The following is a 16,508-nucleotide window of genomic DNA, read 5'->3' on the forward strand; positions in this document are numbered from 1 at the left end:
CTGTATAAGACACGAATACTCGCCGCCTGTCAGACAGACAGTGCCCTCTGCACACAGCTCTGCCTGCTGGTAAAGAGTCAAGGCCAGGGCTGAGAAAATAGCTCTGTCCATACAGTGCTTGTAGTCCCAGTATGGGGGAGGTGGAGACAGGAGGATCTCTGGGGCTCACTGGTCAGCCAACCTAACCTAGGAAGTGAACCCCAGGTTCCCATGAGACCCTGTTTGAGAAAAACAAGGTAGATGCTGGGCGGTGGTGGTGCACGCCTTTAATCCCAGCACTCAGGAGGCAGAGCCAGGCGGATCTCTGTGAGTTCGAGGCTAACCTGGGCTACAGAGTGAGTTCCAGGACAGGCACCAAAGCTACACAGAGAAACCCTGTCTCGAAGGGAAAAAAAAAAAAAACCAAAAACCAAAAACCAAGGTAAACTAAGGAACAAACCCTGAGTGCTGACTGCTGGCCTCCATACATGTGCACTTGCACACACTGTGTACTCCCCCCTCCCCCACCACCGGAGTAGTCAGAAAAGCACAGGCCTTAGTAGACTTGGGTTAACTTGAGCTATTCCACCTGCAGATGTGTGACTCTGTCCAGCTGCTGACCACTCCCAGGCTCCGCCTTTCACTTGGTCAAAGTGTCTATTATGCTGATCTGTACAAACCTTACAGGAAAAGGAGGGAAGAGCTGGAGGCTGAAGTCCTGTGTGGCTGTACGAGGTGATAAAATAAACTAAAAACCCCTCTCCCCAACAGAACCGTCTGCTATCACTAGTCCATGGCTGACCTTGAAAGCCTCAACTTAGGAGTCTGTTTCTCTCCCTATACTTTGACTTCTGGCTGCTAAGTAGTCTGTACTCTGGTACACAACAGGGACTAGCTGAGAGAATGGGGGAGTTTCAAGTGCAGTCCTCTGGAAGCCAGCACACTTACTGCAACATGCTTGAACTTCAACAAGCTCACTGGGGATGACACTTGCAACTGTGTATGAAGGAAACCCATGTACACAAACACAAGGACAGACTTAAACCTTCCGATGAGAAAACTTGTCAAGGACCTTTACAATTGTCCTTCTTGATTTGTTACTAGAACAAGTCTTTGTAAGACAAAGGGATTTATGGCATTTACTTCTCTGATTACATCCCAAGTACATTTTCAGAGGTCCATTAGAAAAGCCAAATTATGTATTTATTATCCCAATAAATATGTTTATGGAAAGCAGTGCTTATCTAACATTTTTAGGGTTCTTATGTTTTGGGGATGCATTTTTGTGGTGGGGGCAGGGAAGAAGTGGATGTTCATTTTATAAATATTTATTTATTGTGTTTGTGTGCACATCTGCTAGGGTTCCCACGTGGAGGTCAGGGAACAACTTCTAGGAGTCAGTTCTCTTCTTCTACCCCGTGGGAACCTGAGACTGAACTCAGGACGTCAGGCTCAGCAGAGAGCACCTTCACTTACTGAGTCATCTCCTGGTCCCAAACGTTCCTTTTCTCTAAGGGCCTGTCTTCCTTGACAGATTTAGAACACTAGACCTTAAAGCAAAGCACATTCTTTAAGCTTTTGTTTAATTCTCACTGGGGATTTTATATATATATAAAATCACACCCACCCACACACAGATGTATATGTATATATATGTAAAAATATGTGTGTAAATATATAAAATACATTTCACCTAAATAAAAGCCTAAGACTGTTTTTATTATTTATAATAATAGCTAACTCTGTTATTCATTGTACTAGTTCAGACTTAAGCCCTGTGGGTATGACTTGACAACATTTAAGCAATGAGGCTATTTCAGTATTACGCTACCAAAGTAAGAATTCCACCTAGCCCAGATGGGCTCTAGCAGAGAAACCACCAGAGTACCCACACCAGAGCCTAGAAACCGGTTCTGTTGGTTCTTTGCTGAGGACTCTGACCAGGTGACTTTATTCTGGACCTATGGATAGGCAGATTCTGTTTGGTTTATCCACATGGTATCTGTGTGGGTTTTGCCATTAGTAGGAATATCTTACTACATTTGCCAATGTCGTGGTGCTCAATGACAGCCGGCCATATACTCTATAGTATATTTAGCAATTTACACGCTTTTTTTTTTTTTTTTTAAAAAAGGCATTAAGTATGAACTATTATTACATCCAATGTATCAAGAGGTTTGACAAGTTTATGCCAAAGGTCACATGTATGTGGTATAGCAATTACTCAACTGAGGGCACCTGACTTTAGAGCCTAAGTTCTAGTGATAACCTATACTGCATCTACACTGGATTTCTCCTCTGACATTCATTTCTAACAAGAAAATTCTAATAACTGGCATAGTTGTGCAAGTCTGTAATCCCAGCACGCAGAGGCAGAAGCAGGAAGACCTTTTTGAGTTCTAGGCCAGGCAGAAACACATCACAACAAAACCACAATCTAATACAATTTAATCTGATGAATAAGGTAACTCCTAGGCTGAAAAAGGGATCCTTCTTGATGTCCCTGCTTAATGAAGAGTACAGTTTGATGGTATCTAAGAAAGAAAAAAAAAATGGGGCTTTTGATTAAATTCTGGAAATATTAGCCTGAGAGAGAAAAAAGGCTCAGGAAGTGACCTGATATGGGTAGGAAGTAGGCCACTTACTCTAGCTAGAAGTTCAGATAACCAAGTATGGCTAGGCAAGGCTAAAAAAGTCCTCCAAGGCTGAAGAAGAAAAGATAAAATAGCCAATCAGGACAAGCTTTCTATTTCTGTAGATATTTAAATCCTACAATAAGCCCTTCCAGATTTTCCAGGTCCTTTACAAAGCTGTCCATTGAACATCTTATTTGATGATAAAATCAGTTCAAGGCAATTCCTCATGGGGATATTACCTGTAAAAACTGCTGTGGTGGTGGTTGGGTCAGCTGAGCCTGAGGTGATTGCTGAACCGAAGGAAGCTGCTGTTCCTGGGAACTCTGCTGCTGCTGCTGCTGCTGCTGCTGCTGCTGCTGCTGCTGCTGCGTTACCGACAATGCCTGAGCCTGCTGCTGTTGTGTGGCAAAGGTAGGATAAGCAGTCACCACCTGACCCATAAGCATGGTACTTGGTACCATGACGGCCCCACAAGCTACAGGAGCAGTCACTAATTTGGTCACAAGTTGCTGACCTTGAGAAAACCTGTAAACGAAAACAAAGAAATGGTGTCAGAGAGACAAAGCATAACTTGGTCAGCAAAATAGTTATCCTAGACAATACCCAACGAAATGGTCCGTTTGTTTTCTAAAAGCCTATGCTCCTAGTTTCTGTTTGCAGAGATTCTCCTTAGAGGCTAGGGGCATAGCTTAGTGGCGGAGTGCTTGCTTGCATAGCTTGTTGGGGTCAATCTCCAGCACCAACAACAATTTTAAAGGACTTTTTGTTTGGGATATCAGTAAAACAAGCAAACTAACTACATATAATATATATATATATGTATATATATATATACATATACATATAAACTATATGTAGTTTGTAATAAAAGATATAACAAAAATAGAGACATAGCAAAACAACTTTTAAAAATACTCATATTCAAGATAATGACCTTTAACATCACACATAAAAATTGGTTGAAAATGAATAAAGATCTAAACATAAGATCTAAACTACAAAACTCATGACATTGGGCTTGGTGACAACCACTGACAATGTCAAAAGCACAGGTAGGTGACAGTGAAAATGATTCCCTGGATGACATCACGTCTAACCAGACATAGAAGGAACTCTTACCATCAAACAACATTCAATACATTGAAGAACTGGACAAAAGTTAAACTTTTCCTCCAAAACCCACAAAGAGCCAACCGACACATAAAAAAGCCCTCACTAGACCTAGTCCTTAGAGAAATGACAACTGAAACAACAATGGAGAGCCACTACATGCCATCAGGACGGCTGACACTGAGAAATACAACGGACTGGGGACACTGTGGTCTTCACGTGCTTTCTAGTGCTATGATAAACACCACGACCAAAACTCAACGCCAGGAAAGGGCTTATCTGGTTACAAATCCCAAGTCACAGGCCACTGCAGGAAGACAGGGCAGGAGAAAGGGACTGAAGGGGAACCGAGTTGAGACCACAGAGAAACACTGTTTCTGGCTCTCCCAGCACCCCAGCAGCACCTGCCTGGGAACTGCACTGCCCACAGTAGGCAGGGCCCATCCACATTAGTCATTCATCAAGAGAATGCCCTACAGACTTGTCTACAGCCAATGCAATAGAGGTGTTTTCTCAATTGAAGTTCTTCTTCCTACTAACACTAGCTTGTGTCAAGTTGACAGGAAAAAAAAAAAGCCTTAGGAGGTCAACTTGGTAACAGTTCCTAAAAGAATTACAAGAAGAAATTTCATTTCTGAGCACCGAACCAAAGCAAAATGAAAGCTGGGCTCAGACACGAGCACACGTTTGTGCATAGTTGTATTTACACGTCAAAGTATGGAAGCAACCTAAGTCTCCACCGACAGACAGAATGGCTAAAGAAAATGCTACCCATATATTACATACAGAAGAATCCTTGGTCTTAAAATGGAATGTGTGAAAACACAGATGAGCCCTGAGAATATCATGTTAAGTGAACCAAACCAGTTACAAAAAGACAAATGACTGGGTAATTAATTTACACAAAGTATCTTTAGGCAGTCCAGTTGATACAGACAGGAAACAGAATGGTGGCTGTCAAAAGCAACAGGCAGAAAGCTTAAGGACTTGTTCAGTGAGTTTCAATCTGGAAACATGAAAAATGTTCTGAAGATGGCGAGGGTGATAGTTGGAACCACATGTGGATATACTCAAGGCCACTGGACAGCACACTTTAAAATGGTTTATACAGAAGTTTCTGTTCTATATATTAATTAAAAAATTTCAGTCTGTAGAAGTTAACTTTTTATAAAATGGCAAGGTGCTCAGGAGTTAAATATATGGTGAACGTGGTTCGTTTACTACAATGACAAACAATTCATGAGGAAATTACAACTCCTATAAAATAATTTTACATTTATAGGAAAATTATACTTTATAGAAAAATGACATTTTTAAGGATAAGTCAAAGTGAAATTTATCAACACAGAATAGTACTTCTGGTCAGACTTCACTGATTTTTCTCCTCTTCCTTTCTTCTTTGGTGACAGTATTACTTCTGTTTGCCTTTCCTGTGACCTGACGGTCACTGCTAACACTGACAGACAGCAAGGGAGCAGAGAGGCTACTCCAGAGAGAGACAACACACTGTCGTACAGACTGTTCCAAATTCAAAACAAGCACTCTGTTTAGTACAGGTACGAACTTCATCATTAATATGAAGTTCACATGACCAAACACATTGACTTCTGTTTGTTTATTTTGGCAGTGCCAAGGATCGAACCCTGGTCCTTTAAAAAATAATGTATACCGAATTCATGTCATATCATAAAAATTAAATTCTGTAGTGCATAGACTTCAGGACCAAATGCTTGGGTGCAAAAGAAATATAAACCAAAGAAACAAAACACAGCTCAAAATCTCTACACAAATAAAGTTCCAAGAGACAGCGGTTACAACCTGTTTTGTCATGGATGTGCTAAATGCCAGCTTCTCTGCAATGGTGAACAGACCAGTAACTCATCAACAGGTGTGCAAGGAACACTCCTCTCACCAGCTCTGGCCCAGGTGCACTCTTTAATCTACATTCGGTGTAGATTAAATAGCTCCCATGACTGTGCAGCTATTTCCTCTGCTATAATGCCTCTCTGAACTCTCCACACACATACCTAAGCCATGTTTCTTTATGACATAGGCCAACAAGCTCCTCCACAAAGTTCTCCATGACCACACTTTTCATTTGCTTGCTTCAACCCATAAAATTCATCTGCTCCCCTATAAAGTCTGCCAAATAGTTTATCACTCCAAGTATACATGAGCTGGTTATTCTTTTATTTTTATTAATGTCTCATTCCCTGTAGAAAGGATTAGCCTTTAAATGTCTGTTGAAATATGTTTCCTCTTCCCTGGTTACAAATGGTTGCTAAAATGCATCCTCCAAAATGCATGTCAGCATTCTAGTTTACTATCTTCCTTCTCAGGCTGGCTGGAGATGTCCGTCAGTGGCAGCAGTGTGTATGCCTAGTATGAGAGAAGGCTCTGGGTCCAGCACCCCCAACAAAACAAACACAAACATCAATCAGCTTTCAGAGGGCATTCCTAGGGCACAGTCCTAAGATTTCTCCAAGAGTGTGAGCACTATGGTTGGATGTCTGAAGTTGAGGAACTTGAGCTCCAAGGAACAACAGATTCTCTGCTCTTGCTGCCTATATAATCTTGTAGCTTCCTTGGTCTGAACATTATTGTTATCTTAAAAATCATTCTTTCCCATACAACAGCAAAATATGCAAGCAGTAGCACATGTATAGTGAAAGTAATAAAAACATGAAACTATTTCAGATCATGTATTTAAAACTTCAGAGATCTTATAGTTGAAAAGCCATCTTCCCAGGAAAGTGTATTTATGCAAAAATTTGTTTATAATTCAGCTCTCCAGACTTATCACTTGAGACACAGTTGCCTGTTCTTCTTTAATAGTTACACCTAAGCCTTGAAGGGACCTGATTTCACAGCCACCCCCTCTGCCATAGCACTTGGTCAAACCACTAAAAACACTTTCTCATCTGAGACATGGGGAAATGATGAAGATACCAATGTTTATTTTAAAAAATGGAATATTTTGAGCACTGCTCTCTTAACATCCTCACTAAGAAGACCAAGTGGCACCACTACAGAGCCTGTCAGACTTGTGTGACAGCGTACTACAAAATGTAGTTCTGTATCTGACAGCCCAGTTTGCAAAAAAAAAAAAAATTCTGATGTTATTCTGTTAAGTCTTTAATAATAGATACAGTATTTAAATCCAAATCTTAAAAAATGGGTATAGCATTTAGCAATAAACTAAAATTTCATGGTAAAAAAAATAAAATGATTGGTTTTGGACAAAAGTACAATACTGAGGACTGGACTGAGGGTCCTGTCCACGCCAGGCAAGTTCTCTACTCCTGAGTTGTATCACCAGCTCATATATACATTTTTATATATTGGATCTGTCTCTATGATCTTCTTTTACTGTGTCTGCCACATGCATGGCGGCAGGGAGGAGGCCAGAGGCAGTCACAGGAACTCCTTCACCTGGAGTTAAGGTGCTGTGACCTGCTGGAGGTGAATGCTAGGAACTGAACTCGTCTTTCTAGAAGAGCAGCAAGTGTTCTGAAGCACCAAGCCCACGGAGGTTGTTTTTATTCAATCAATTTACAACTCTGAAAATAATAAATGAAGTCTGACATCCACCTTATCTGTCTGTCCTGAGTGAACGTGGTTACCGTAGCACTCTGCGTACTGTTCTGGGGCATACTGGATGGGATCTGGACCATGCTCCCAGATGCAGGCTGAGAGATCACCATTGTATTGTACAGCGGGGCTGTGAGAGTGCTTGGTGTCTGGTTTGGAAGAGACGTTTGCTGACTATGTCCACTCATTACATTCTGTTGACTCTGCTGGAAAAGGAGATTTTACAGAGATTATCTAACAGTTATAGGACAGCATGCTTCTACTATTCGCCATTTGACAATGGCTGACAGAACAGAAAAAGACAAGCAAAATATATTATTTGGAGAGAAATATAGAAAAGACTGACTTGGAGTAGCTGACTTACTTAGGCTGGATTCTTTGATGGAAGATAAACTAAGACTTTAAAAGAAGCATGATCTTAACAAGGAAGTAGAAAATGTACACGGAAGACATCTGTTAAATGCCCTAAGCAAATCAGTAATGGTCACACACTTGTATGTTTTTCAAATATAGTAACAGATGTACACTAATTAATTAATTACCAGAACTCTACAGAATGATTAAACTATTCCCACTTTCCCAACAGTCTATTCAGTATGCTTGCTACTCAAGACACTCTTGCAAATCAAAGATTTATTACGTACAGAAAGTGTCTGCACATTATAAGAATCTGGTATAATTATTAAACTACGTACTAGGTATTAAATCACAAAATTATTAAGTATCAAAATATTTGATAGTAATACATTTTCCACAAAATACTTTAATGATCACTGTCAAGATTCTATGTTCTAATTTTTGTTAAAATTTAAAAGCTGATGCAGCACAGAGCTCTAAGTAGCTATTTCAGTCAATTACCTGCGTTGATGTACCCTGTAAAGTCTGCTGTTGTACCATGTGCTGGCTTGTGCTGACATGTCCAGTACTCATTCCACTTTGAATCTGGCTAGCAGAAACGACTTGGCCTTGCATATTTATAGGTGTGAGTTGCTGGATATTAGAATTTCCAGAGGAAAGTTGAACAGAACCAAAATTCAATCCAGAGTTTGATTGCTGCAAAAACATCTTTGAAGATAAAGATTACATTTTAATGAAAAACTTGGGCAGGAAGGCTCAGTTTGTTGCACAAACGTGATAGACTGAGTTTGGTCCCTTGATTCCATGGTGGAAGGAAAGAACAGAGTCCCCAAAGTTATCTTCTGACCTCCACACATCCTCTGCAGTACATATATGCTCACATTAACACACTAACACACACACACACACACACAATTTTTAATTACATTTTTTTGCAGGGGTGCTTGGAATCAAACTCAGGGCCTCAAGCATTTTAGGTAAACACTACTAATGAGTTACATTCCCAGCCTAAATAAACTTTATAGTTTAAAAAAAAAAAAAAAGACCAAGGAGAACACTGAAAGAAACCAAGCAAAATGAAGTTTAACAGTCAAGTAACAAGTCATTAGGACATTTCACATGAACAGTTAGCAACAATGACAATAAAACATGAAGCGCCACATTCATCCTTGCACTCATCCACAAGGTCAACTGTGTTACTCAGTGCTCCTCAAAGGGCTGCTGCTGGCAGCTTTGTATCATCTGTCACTTAAAGTTCCTGACAGTACACAGAATTACTGTTCACCTAGTTTCCCTTCAGCAAAGCCCTAGTTCCCTAGATGGCCCTGTTAGTCAAGTAATATGAATCCTATCTATTGGTATTTTATTAAAACTATTCTAAACTGTCTCCCTCAAAGGTTCTATAAAGTAAAACTTTTATATTATGGATTTGAACTTACTAAAACTTGGAGTTCGTTAGTCTAAAAAATAATGATGCTGATAGCAATGTCTTTAGGAATGAATACCTCTGGAGGCTATTAAGCGGGTAGCCAATGTTTACTGAACTGGGAAAAATAAACCTCTTGCATCTGACTTTTTAAAAAAAAGAGGGGTGGGGGACAATGTTTAGGAACCCAAAATGTGAATGAGATTCTCTGTGCTCAGAATATCTTACCTGAAGCCCTTGACCATGGACCATCTGAAGCTGTTCTTGAATCTTCCTCAGCTCTTCCTGTTGCCGATGAATATTTGCCTCTATCATCCGCGTCCGCTGCTCCAGCTGGTCTTTCAGATGCTGCATGGCTCCTAACTGAGCTGAAAACTGGAACTGAAGCGGCACATGCAAAGACAGTGTAACACATCTTAGAATTCCGTGTCCCAATAACTGGGCCATGTGCAAGGCAAGAATGCCACTTCCCAACTGCCGTCTTCACTCTCCTTTGTGACAGGAGCTGGACCTTTAACTCAGTGCCGTTGTCTGCAGACCCCGAGGAACCTGCCCCAGATGCCCCTGGAGGGAGACCGCAAAGGAAGGCGCTTCTCTTCCTGGTGCCAGTGGGTAGCAAGCCCTGCCCAGTCTCATCCACAAAGTCTCTATTTCCCAGCAGACGCTTCCTGCCTTCTGGCTCTCTCTCATGGCAGCTCAGTGCACTTCTCTACTCAGTGGCTCCAGCCACATATAGCCCATGTAGTGCAGGGTAAGAGGTGTTGAGGGGCTGCGTTAGTACGTCCTTCCTTGGCTGTTCTCCCTCTGATTTATGTGCCTGGTTGCTCTCATATCTTTTTTTAAGTTACAATTACTACCTGGGGAGGGGCACATGTCACAAATGTGTGTGCAGGTCAGAGGAAAACTTGAGGGGTCATTTCTCTTCCTTTACCACATAGGTCTAGGGGGCAGAACTCAGGCTGTCAGGCTTGGCAGCAGGTGCCCTTACCCACCTGACCATCTGGCTTGCCCTCCTGTTCTTGCATTTTTTAGAGATTCTTCTTTTAGTTACCAGCTAACACAGTTTTTTATTACCTCTGCTTGAACACTCTGCAGTGAGAAGATGTGAGTGCTTCCAGGTGTGGTGGCACATACCTTTAATCTTAGCACTCAGGAGGCAGAGGCAGGTGGATCTCTGTGAAGTTGAGGCCAGCCTGGGCTACAGAGAATGTTCTAGGACAGCCAGGGCTATGGCTATACAGTGAGCCTCAGCCTTTAAAAAAAGAAAAAAAGAAAGAAAGAAAGAAAGAAAGAAAGAAAGAAAGAAAGAAAGAAAGAAAAGAAAGAAAGAAAGAAAGAAAGAGAAAAAACAAGCCGAGCTCACACTGCAGCCCAACAACTTAGAACAAGTTCTTTAGTTGCTCACTTGACCTCTACATTTTACCAGATGAGAATGGACCCCGCACCTGGAATGAATACATAGCAAGTTCTGTCATCTCTAGAGTCCCCTCTGTGTGTACATCAGCAGAATTATCCAAAGCTAGGCAGGAGGATCACAAGTTCAAGACCTACTTGGGATACAGAGTGAGTTCAAAGTTATCCTGGCAACATTTTAAGGCCCTGTCTCAAATTAGAAAGTAAAAAGAAAGGGCTTGAGGGCTCAAATATAGAGCACTTGCCTTTCTAGAAAGTTCAAGACTGAGTTCAGTTGCCAGTATCTTCCCTCTTTCCTTACATATATAAAAATCACTTATTTATATCTGAAAACAACCAATAATTTCATTCTCATACTATTTTGAAAAAACTATAATACTTTTCAACTGGTACTATCCTTAGACCAGTTTAAAACAGCTTTTTAAAGACTAATGAATTCTAAGAAATTATGAATGAATGCACAGATGAATGAAGAAAGTCATTCTACATTCAGGGATTTTAATCTTCTGGTTTTTAAATCCAATTAATAAGCTGCTCCTACAATTTAGACACACGTGATGACTCACTGCTCATTTAATCATTTCCATGACTATTTGGTACTCTGTAACAGCACAACATTTCACTTTATTGGAAATCTATCTTCAAAGTTTCCTGCAGTGAACTGCACCTAAAGCCGGAAATACCCACCCTACCCTTAATATTCTATCTTCAAAAAGGTCGTATTAAATTAATGAGTTCACTTTAAGTTTGTGCTAAAGATACTGAATACTACTTTTCTTTATTTTGTTCAAGTGGCCTCCCTAAGTAGCCTTGGCTGGACTGGAACTCTCTTTCATAGACCAGGTTGCCTTCAAACTTCTGGTAATCCTCCTGCCTCTGTCTACAGGTACTGACCGTCATGCTTGGCTTCAAATATTGACTTATGAGGATGATAACAACCACTGATATCCTGTATTAGATTCTACTAGGCTTAAGAAAAATAATAAACTTAGTACTTCAGCTTTCTCATGCCTTTTAAAAATGTTAGTTAAAATATGTTTATTTATTTTTATGTTATATATTTTATTGTAATTAAAGTTAGCCATGTTGTCACATTTCTACTAAATACAAACCAAAAAATAGAAACAAGCACAGAATATACAGGATAACAGCACTGAAATAAATCCACAGGACAAAAAAGCAAAGTACTAAGCTTTACTTAGTCAATGAAAACATGAGAACCGAATGCTTAGGAATATTTTTGACACAGTATATATTATTTATATATTTCATGAAAACACCTCTATAATGATGTTGACAATGCTTTACTGATAACTTGAGATTAAAGAACAAATAATATTCAAAGTAGGTCTGCATATTGCATAAAAATTCTGTCAATATGTCAAAATACGTAAGATCTGAAGATTCAATTTGATATTTAATAATACTGTTATAGGGCTCTTACAGGGTAGTGTTGCTAGCAATCAGCATTTAGTGCCAAATAAAATAGAAGATTTCCCACTATCTTTATTACTCTTCAGTAATGTTTCTGAAACTTTGAATCACAAGTTAAGAAGGTACAGAGCAGTGCTTTGGGAATCCTTTTCTCTTGCTAACCTCAGTATTCACTCCTCCTCTGGACTCAGGCCATCTCACATTTCTAAACAGCTTTTTTCACTTTTGTTGTTCTTTTGGCTTTGGTTTTGGAGGTACTCATCTAGTTCAGGCTGGTTGTGAACTCACTAAGTAGCTATGGATAACCGTGAACACCCAATTTTCCAGCTCCCACTTCCCATGTTAGGATACAGGCATGTACCACCACACTTGGCATCTTACACTTGTTTAAGCTACATTAAGGATCCAAGTCGTGTGTAGACTAAATAACATGCTATTTTAGTTATATGTCATATCCTCTAGATCAAGTAGCTTGTTAATATAGATATTACAAATACTGTCAGCATCCCTGATAAATGTAAGTGAATACATACGTAGAACTCAATAAATGTCCCATGTGCAAACAAATGAATTAACTCAAATCTTTACTCAAATCTTCTAAAATTGATACATAAGGAAGAACAAAATGAACTAGTATATTTTATCATGTTGTTATATGTAAGATGTTATAGCACAGTAAGCAAGAAAATTCTTTGTTGTATAAGACCATCAAGCATCTTGAAAGACATATGCACCTGTGATTCTGCCTAGTAAGGGTCCAATGGTACACAAAATCACTGTAACTAAAATGTCACTACATATGCTAAATACTTCCTATTAAGACTTGCTGAATTTATAATTATATATATTTATATATACATCTTTATAAAATCATATTTGCTTAAATGCAAGTATCACTTGTAAATGCTCAACTAAAACAAACAAAAATACCTGTGACATGCCTTGTGGAATTGGTAAATTTGCAGCTTGAGACATCACTGGCTGTGTTAATGATGGACCAACAGACTGGGAGTTTATGGACTAGAAGCAAAATAAAAAATGACAATGAAGTGATGCTCATACTCATTTATGAGTACTTCCACCATAAACACCAATACAATGTGCTTATCATCCAATGACAACCTTGTATTTTGTTGGGTGTGAAGTATGTCGCCCTTTCTACTGTTTTGTCTTTTCTTTCCTGTGGCACCCAGCACAGGCCCTTGGATGTACACTCAATCGGAAGTTGGGTGGACCAAACAAAGGCAACTGGAACTTAATAATACCTCTCAATTAACACTTTTTTTCCCCGCAATTAAAAAAAATGAAAATCTAGCATTTTGCCTGACAAATGGGAAAGATTTTGAGTGTTATATGTCCTTACGGAAAGGGGATTTTAGGCATCTGTGAGCACATCAATGGATTTCCTGCAGGGCTCTGAAGTTAACTAAAGAGCATACCTGACTGCTGAAGGATGACCTCCGCTGTGTCATCTTTTCATGAGCTGGCAGATGTGGTCTGGGAGGAGTGCTAGTATCAGTAGGGATCTTTGTCGGTGTTGCTGAAGTTAGTCAACAGAGAACAGAATTAGTACTTACAAACAGTTCTGAATGATTAATTTCAAAATATGCTTCATGGATAGAAATGGCTGAACTAGTTTTCTCTTATTAGATAAAAGTTAAATCCATGTTTATAAGAATAACTTTAATTACTTCTTTTTTAAGGACAAAGAAAACATGTGATAGAAAACTTTAAAAACAGTTCCTCCTGTAATCCACAATACCCTCAAGGGACAGGCTTCAGAGCTCCCTACAAGTATGAGAGTCCATGCACACTAAGGTCTCTTCCAACGAATGGCGTAGTATTTGCTTATCACCTAGGCACATCCTTCTGTATAATTTAAATCAACTTCAGATACTCTCACCTAACATAATGCAGACTTGATAAAACAGCTGTCGTATCACTAGAAAATAATAGCAAGGAAAGAAGCCTGCATATGCTCATTCGAGACACAACTGAGAAGGTGTTTTCTGCCACATGGCTGTAGATACAGCGGACCAACTACAATTGAAAGACAATTATCCAAGTCTTTAAAAAGGAAAGGCTAGGGCTAGATTCCAGCCACTAGCGTTCAATAGTTAACAGCTCTATTCTGTTCCCACTATCCACATGGCGGCTGATAATGACCCATTAACTCCAGTTCCAGGGACTCCGATGCCCTCTTTTGACCTCCATGGGGACCAAGCACACACAGTGCACAGACATACAAGCCGACAAAACACTCATACAAATGTAATCACTTGGTTTTACAATGGAAGATAGTATTTTTTTCCTTTAAGGGAATAATTTAAAAGTTAAGCAGAACATTATCCTCTATATATCATCACTTCATGACTTTAAATCTTTTCTAAAGTTAATTTGCTTCTTACTAGAAAGGTTACTGTACTTCAAAACTAAAAGAATTAGAATTTGAAGAAGTTCTTGTCAAAAGTGCTGATGTCAGCAACACAAATAATTTAGAAGATCTCTTTGAAACACAGGTTTGTTTCCAGGCTAAGGCACTTACAGGAAGGGTCTGAGACTGCTGTGTGAGATGACTTTCTGGAGCTTCTAGAAGAGGCAGACGGAGTTGGGCTGTGATCAAACCTTTCCAGTGCTTCCTTGAGACTGACTGTATTTATACGATTGTCAGACCCAGAATCTTGGCTCTAAGGAGACAAGAGAAATAAATGTCTGCTCAGTGCAGAGATCTCAACACAGTTAGATATCAGGACTTAATATCTAGAATAGAGAACTCCCTACAATTCAACATGACAATTCAATCATAAAAATGGACACACACACACACATCATGTGTGACAAGATGCACTTGTATTTGTTGTTGAGACAAGGTCTCACACTACTGGCCAAGAACCTGTGGCAATCCTTCTGCCTCAGAGCAACTGTACCTAGTGAGTATGTACCTTTAAATACAGCATCTGCAAAAGCTAGTAAGAGGATCATTTGAGCTCAGCCTGGGAAACACAGCAAAATGCCCTGTCAAGAAATAAACAAAAAGCCCCAAACAAAAAAGAGAACAAGTTGGACACGGTGGCATATACCTGTAATTGAAACACTTGGGCTACAGAGGCAGAGTGACCAAGGTCATCCTTGGCTGCATAGCCTGCCCAAGGCCAGCCAGGGCTGTATGAGACCCTGTCAAAAACAAAACACCCAAAATAGATAAATGAATGAATAGATAAATAAGAAAACAAGAAGAGAGAGAGGGAAATACTTCTTCAAAGAGGAAATAAACAATCACTTGATAAACTGCTCAAACTTACTAACCAGGGAAATAAAAATCAAAACCAGTCATGCTATTTCATGCTCTATTAGAATAGCTAGGACCAAAAAAACCAAGGCAGACACTTGGGCGGCAGATCTCCTCTGTGAGCTTAAAGGCAACCTGATTTACACAGTGAGTTCCTCGACAGTCAGTGAGACCCTGTCTCAAACAAAACAACACAAAAAATAACAAAAACCCTACCAAACACAAAAGCTTCTCAGAAATCAATATGATAAAGATGTGAATAAATTCGAACTCTTATGACTTGGTAAAGGGTTTGTAAAAATGGCATGGCTCTATGGAAAATAGTATGGCAGTTTCATTCAACTTTTAACTAAGAGTTACCTACCGTATGATCCAGTATTCTATTTGGTATACACCCAAAGAAAAGAAGTAGGGACTCTAGTAGCTATCTGTATACCACCTTTCTTCATATATAATTACAAATAAAAGGTGAAGGCCACCCAGGATTCCATTGACTAATCAGAGGATACACACATGATGGAATATTACCCAGCCCTCAAACAAAGAGAAATCTGACACATGCTACAATACAATGAACCCTGAGAACATACATAGTGAAATTAGCCAGTCACAAAGGAACACACACTGTATGACTCTACTTATATAAGGTAGCCCAGCTTGAAAAAGGAAAGCAGAGCTGAAATGAGCTGGGGAGGGTGAAAGGTGGTTTACCAAACCCCGTTGAGGAGGATGGAAAGGTTCTGGGCATGGGTGCTGGTGACAGCTGTACAACAGGCAATGTCACAATGCTGACGTGCCACATCACCACTTTGTAAAAAGTGACTAGAAAAAGGGAATGACAGGATGAAGCTGGTGCTTTATTTTATAGACAAAGGACTGTAAAATCTCTGGAACTCAACATCTGCTCCAAATCTTCAATCTGACCTTTCTGCAGGATTCTACTGTGTGGATGAACCACTGCTACCCTACCATTTTCTATCATCTTCCTACCAAGTCAAGTACAATAACCTTCCCTACACTTACTTACCTTAGTCATTCTGTCTCTGTCTTGTTAGAGTAAACACTGAAGCACCCAGAAGCAGTACAAACCAAAATGCCAATTTAAATCATGCTTCCTGTTCCTAGCTCACAGTGACAGGGGTCTGTGGAAACAGTTGCAGGTGGCCTATGATGGTCACTAACTTCCAGTGTATGCTCCATTCCAGTCAGCAGAACTGCCAAGTGTACTAGAGGGCTCATTTTCCTATTCTTGAGAGTTATTCCAAGCTTCCCC

At 39.8% G+C, this 16,508-nt stretch overlaps 1 protein-coding gene across 1 annotated transcript in view; it reads right to left on the reverse strand.

Annotated features, from left to right (window-relative positions):
* The window catches only part of Clock (clock circadian regulator), an 86,386-nt gene that overhangs the window by 7,345 nt on the left and 62,533 nt on the right, over positions 1–16,508 (reverse strand). Inside the window, exons 16-22 of the mRNA XM_059276038.1 lie at positions 14,492–14,633; positions 13,386–13,486; positions 12,877–12,966; positions 9,328–9,480; positions 8,175–8,381; positions 7,317–7,522; positions 2,855–3,140 (exon numbers count right to left, since the gene is read on the reverse strand). Coding sequence (XP_059132021.1) covers positions 2,855–3,140; positions 7,317–7,522; positions 8,175–8,381; positions 9,328–9,480; positions 12,877–12,966; positions 13,386–13,486; positions 14,492–14,633 — 1,185 coding nt within the window. The remainder of the gene's footprint in view (positions 1–2,854; positions 3,141–7,316; positions 7,523–8,174; positions 8,382–9,327; positions 9,481–12,876; positions 12,967–13,385; positions 13,487–14,491; positions 14,634–16,508) is intronic.

Source organism: Peromyscus eremicus, chromosome 10, assembly GCF_949786415.1.
Source record: "Peromyscus eremicus chromosome 10, PerEre_H2_v1, whole genome shotgun sequence".
Classification (NCBI taxonomy): domain Eukaryota; kingdom Metazoa; phylum Chordata; class Mammalia; order Rodentia; family Cricetidae; genus Peromyscus; species Peromyscus eremicus.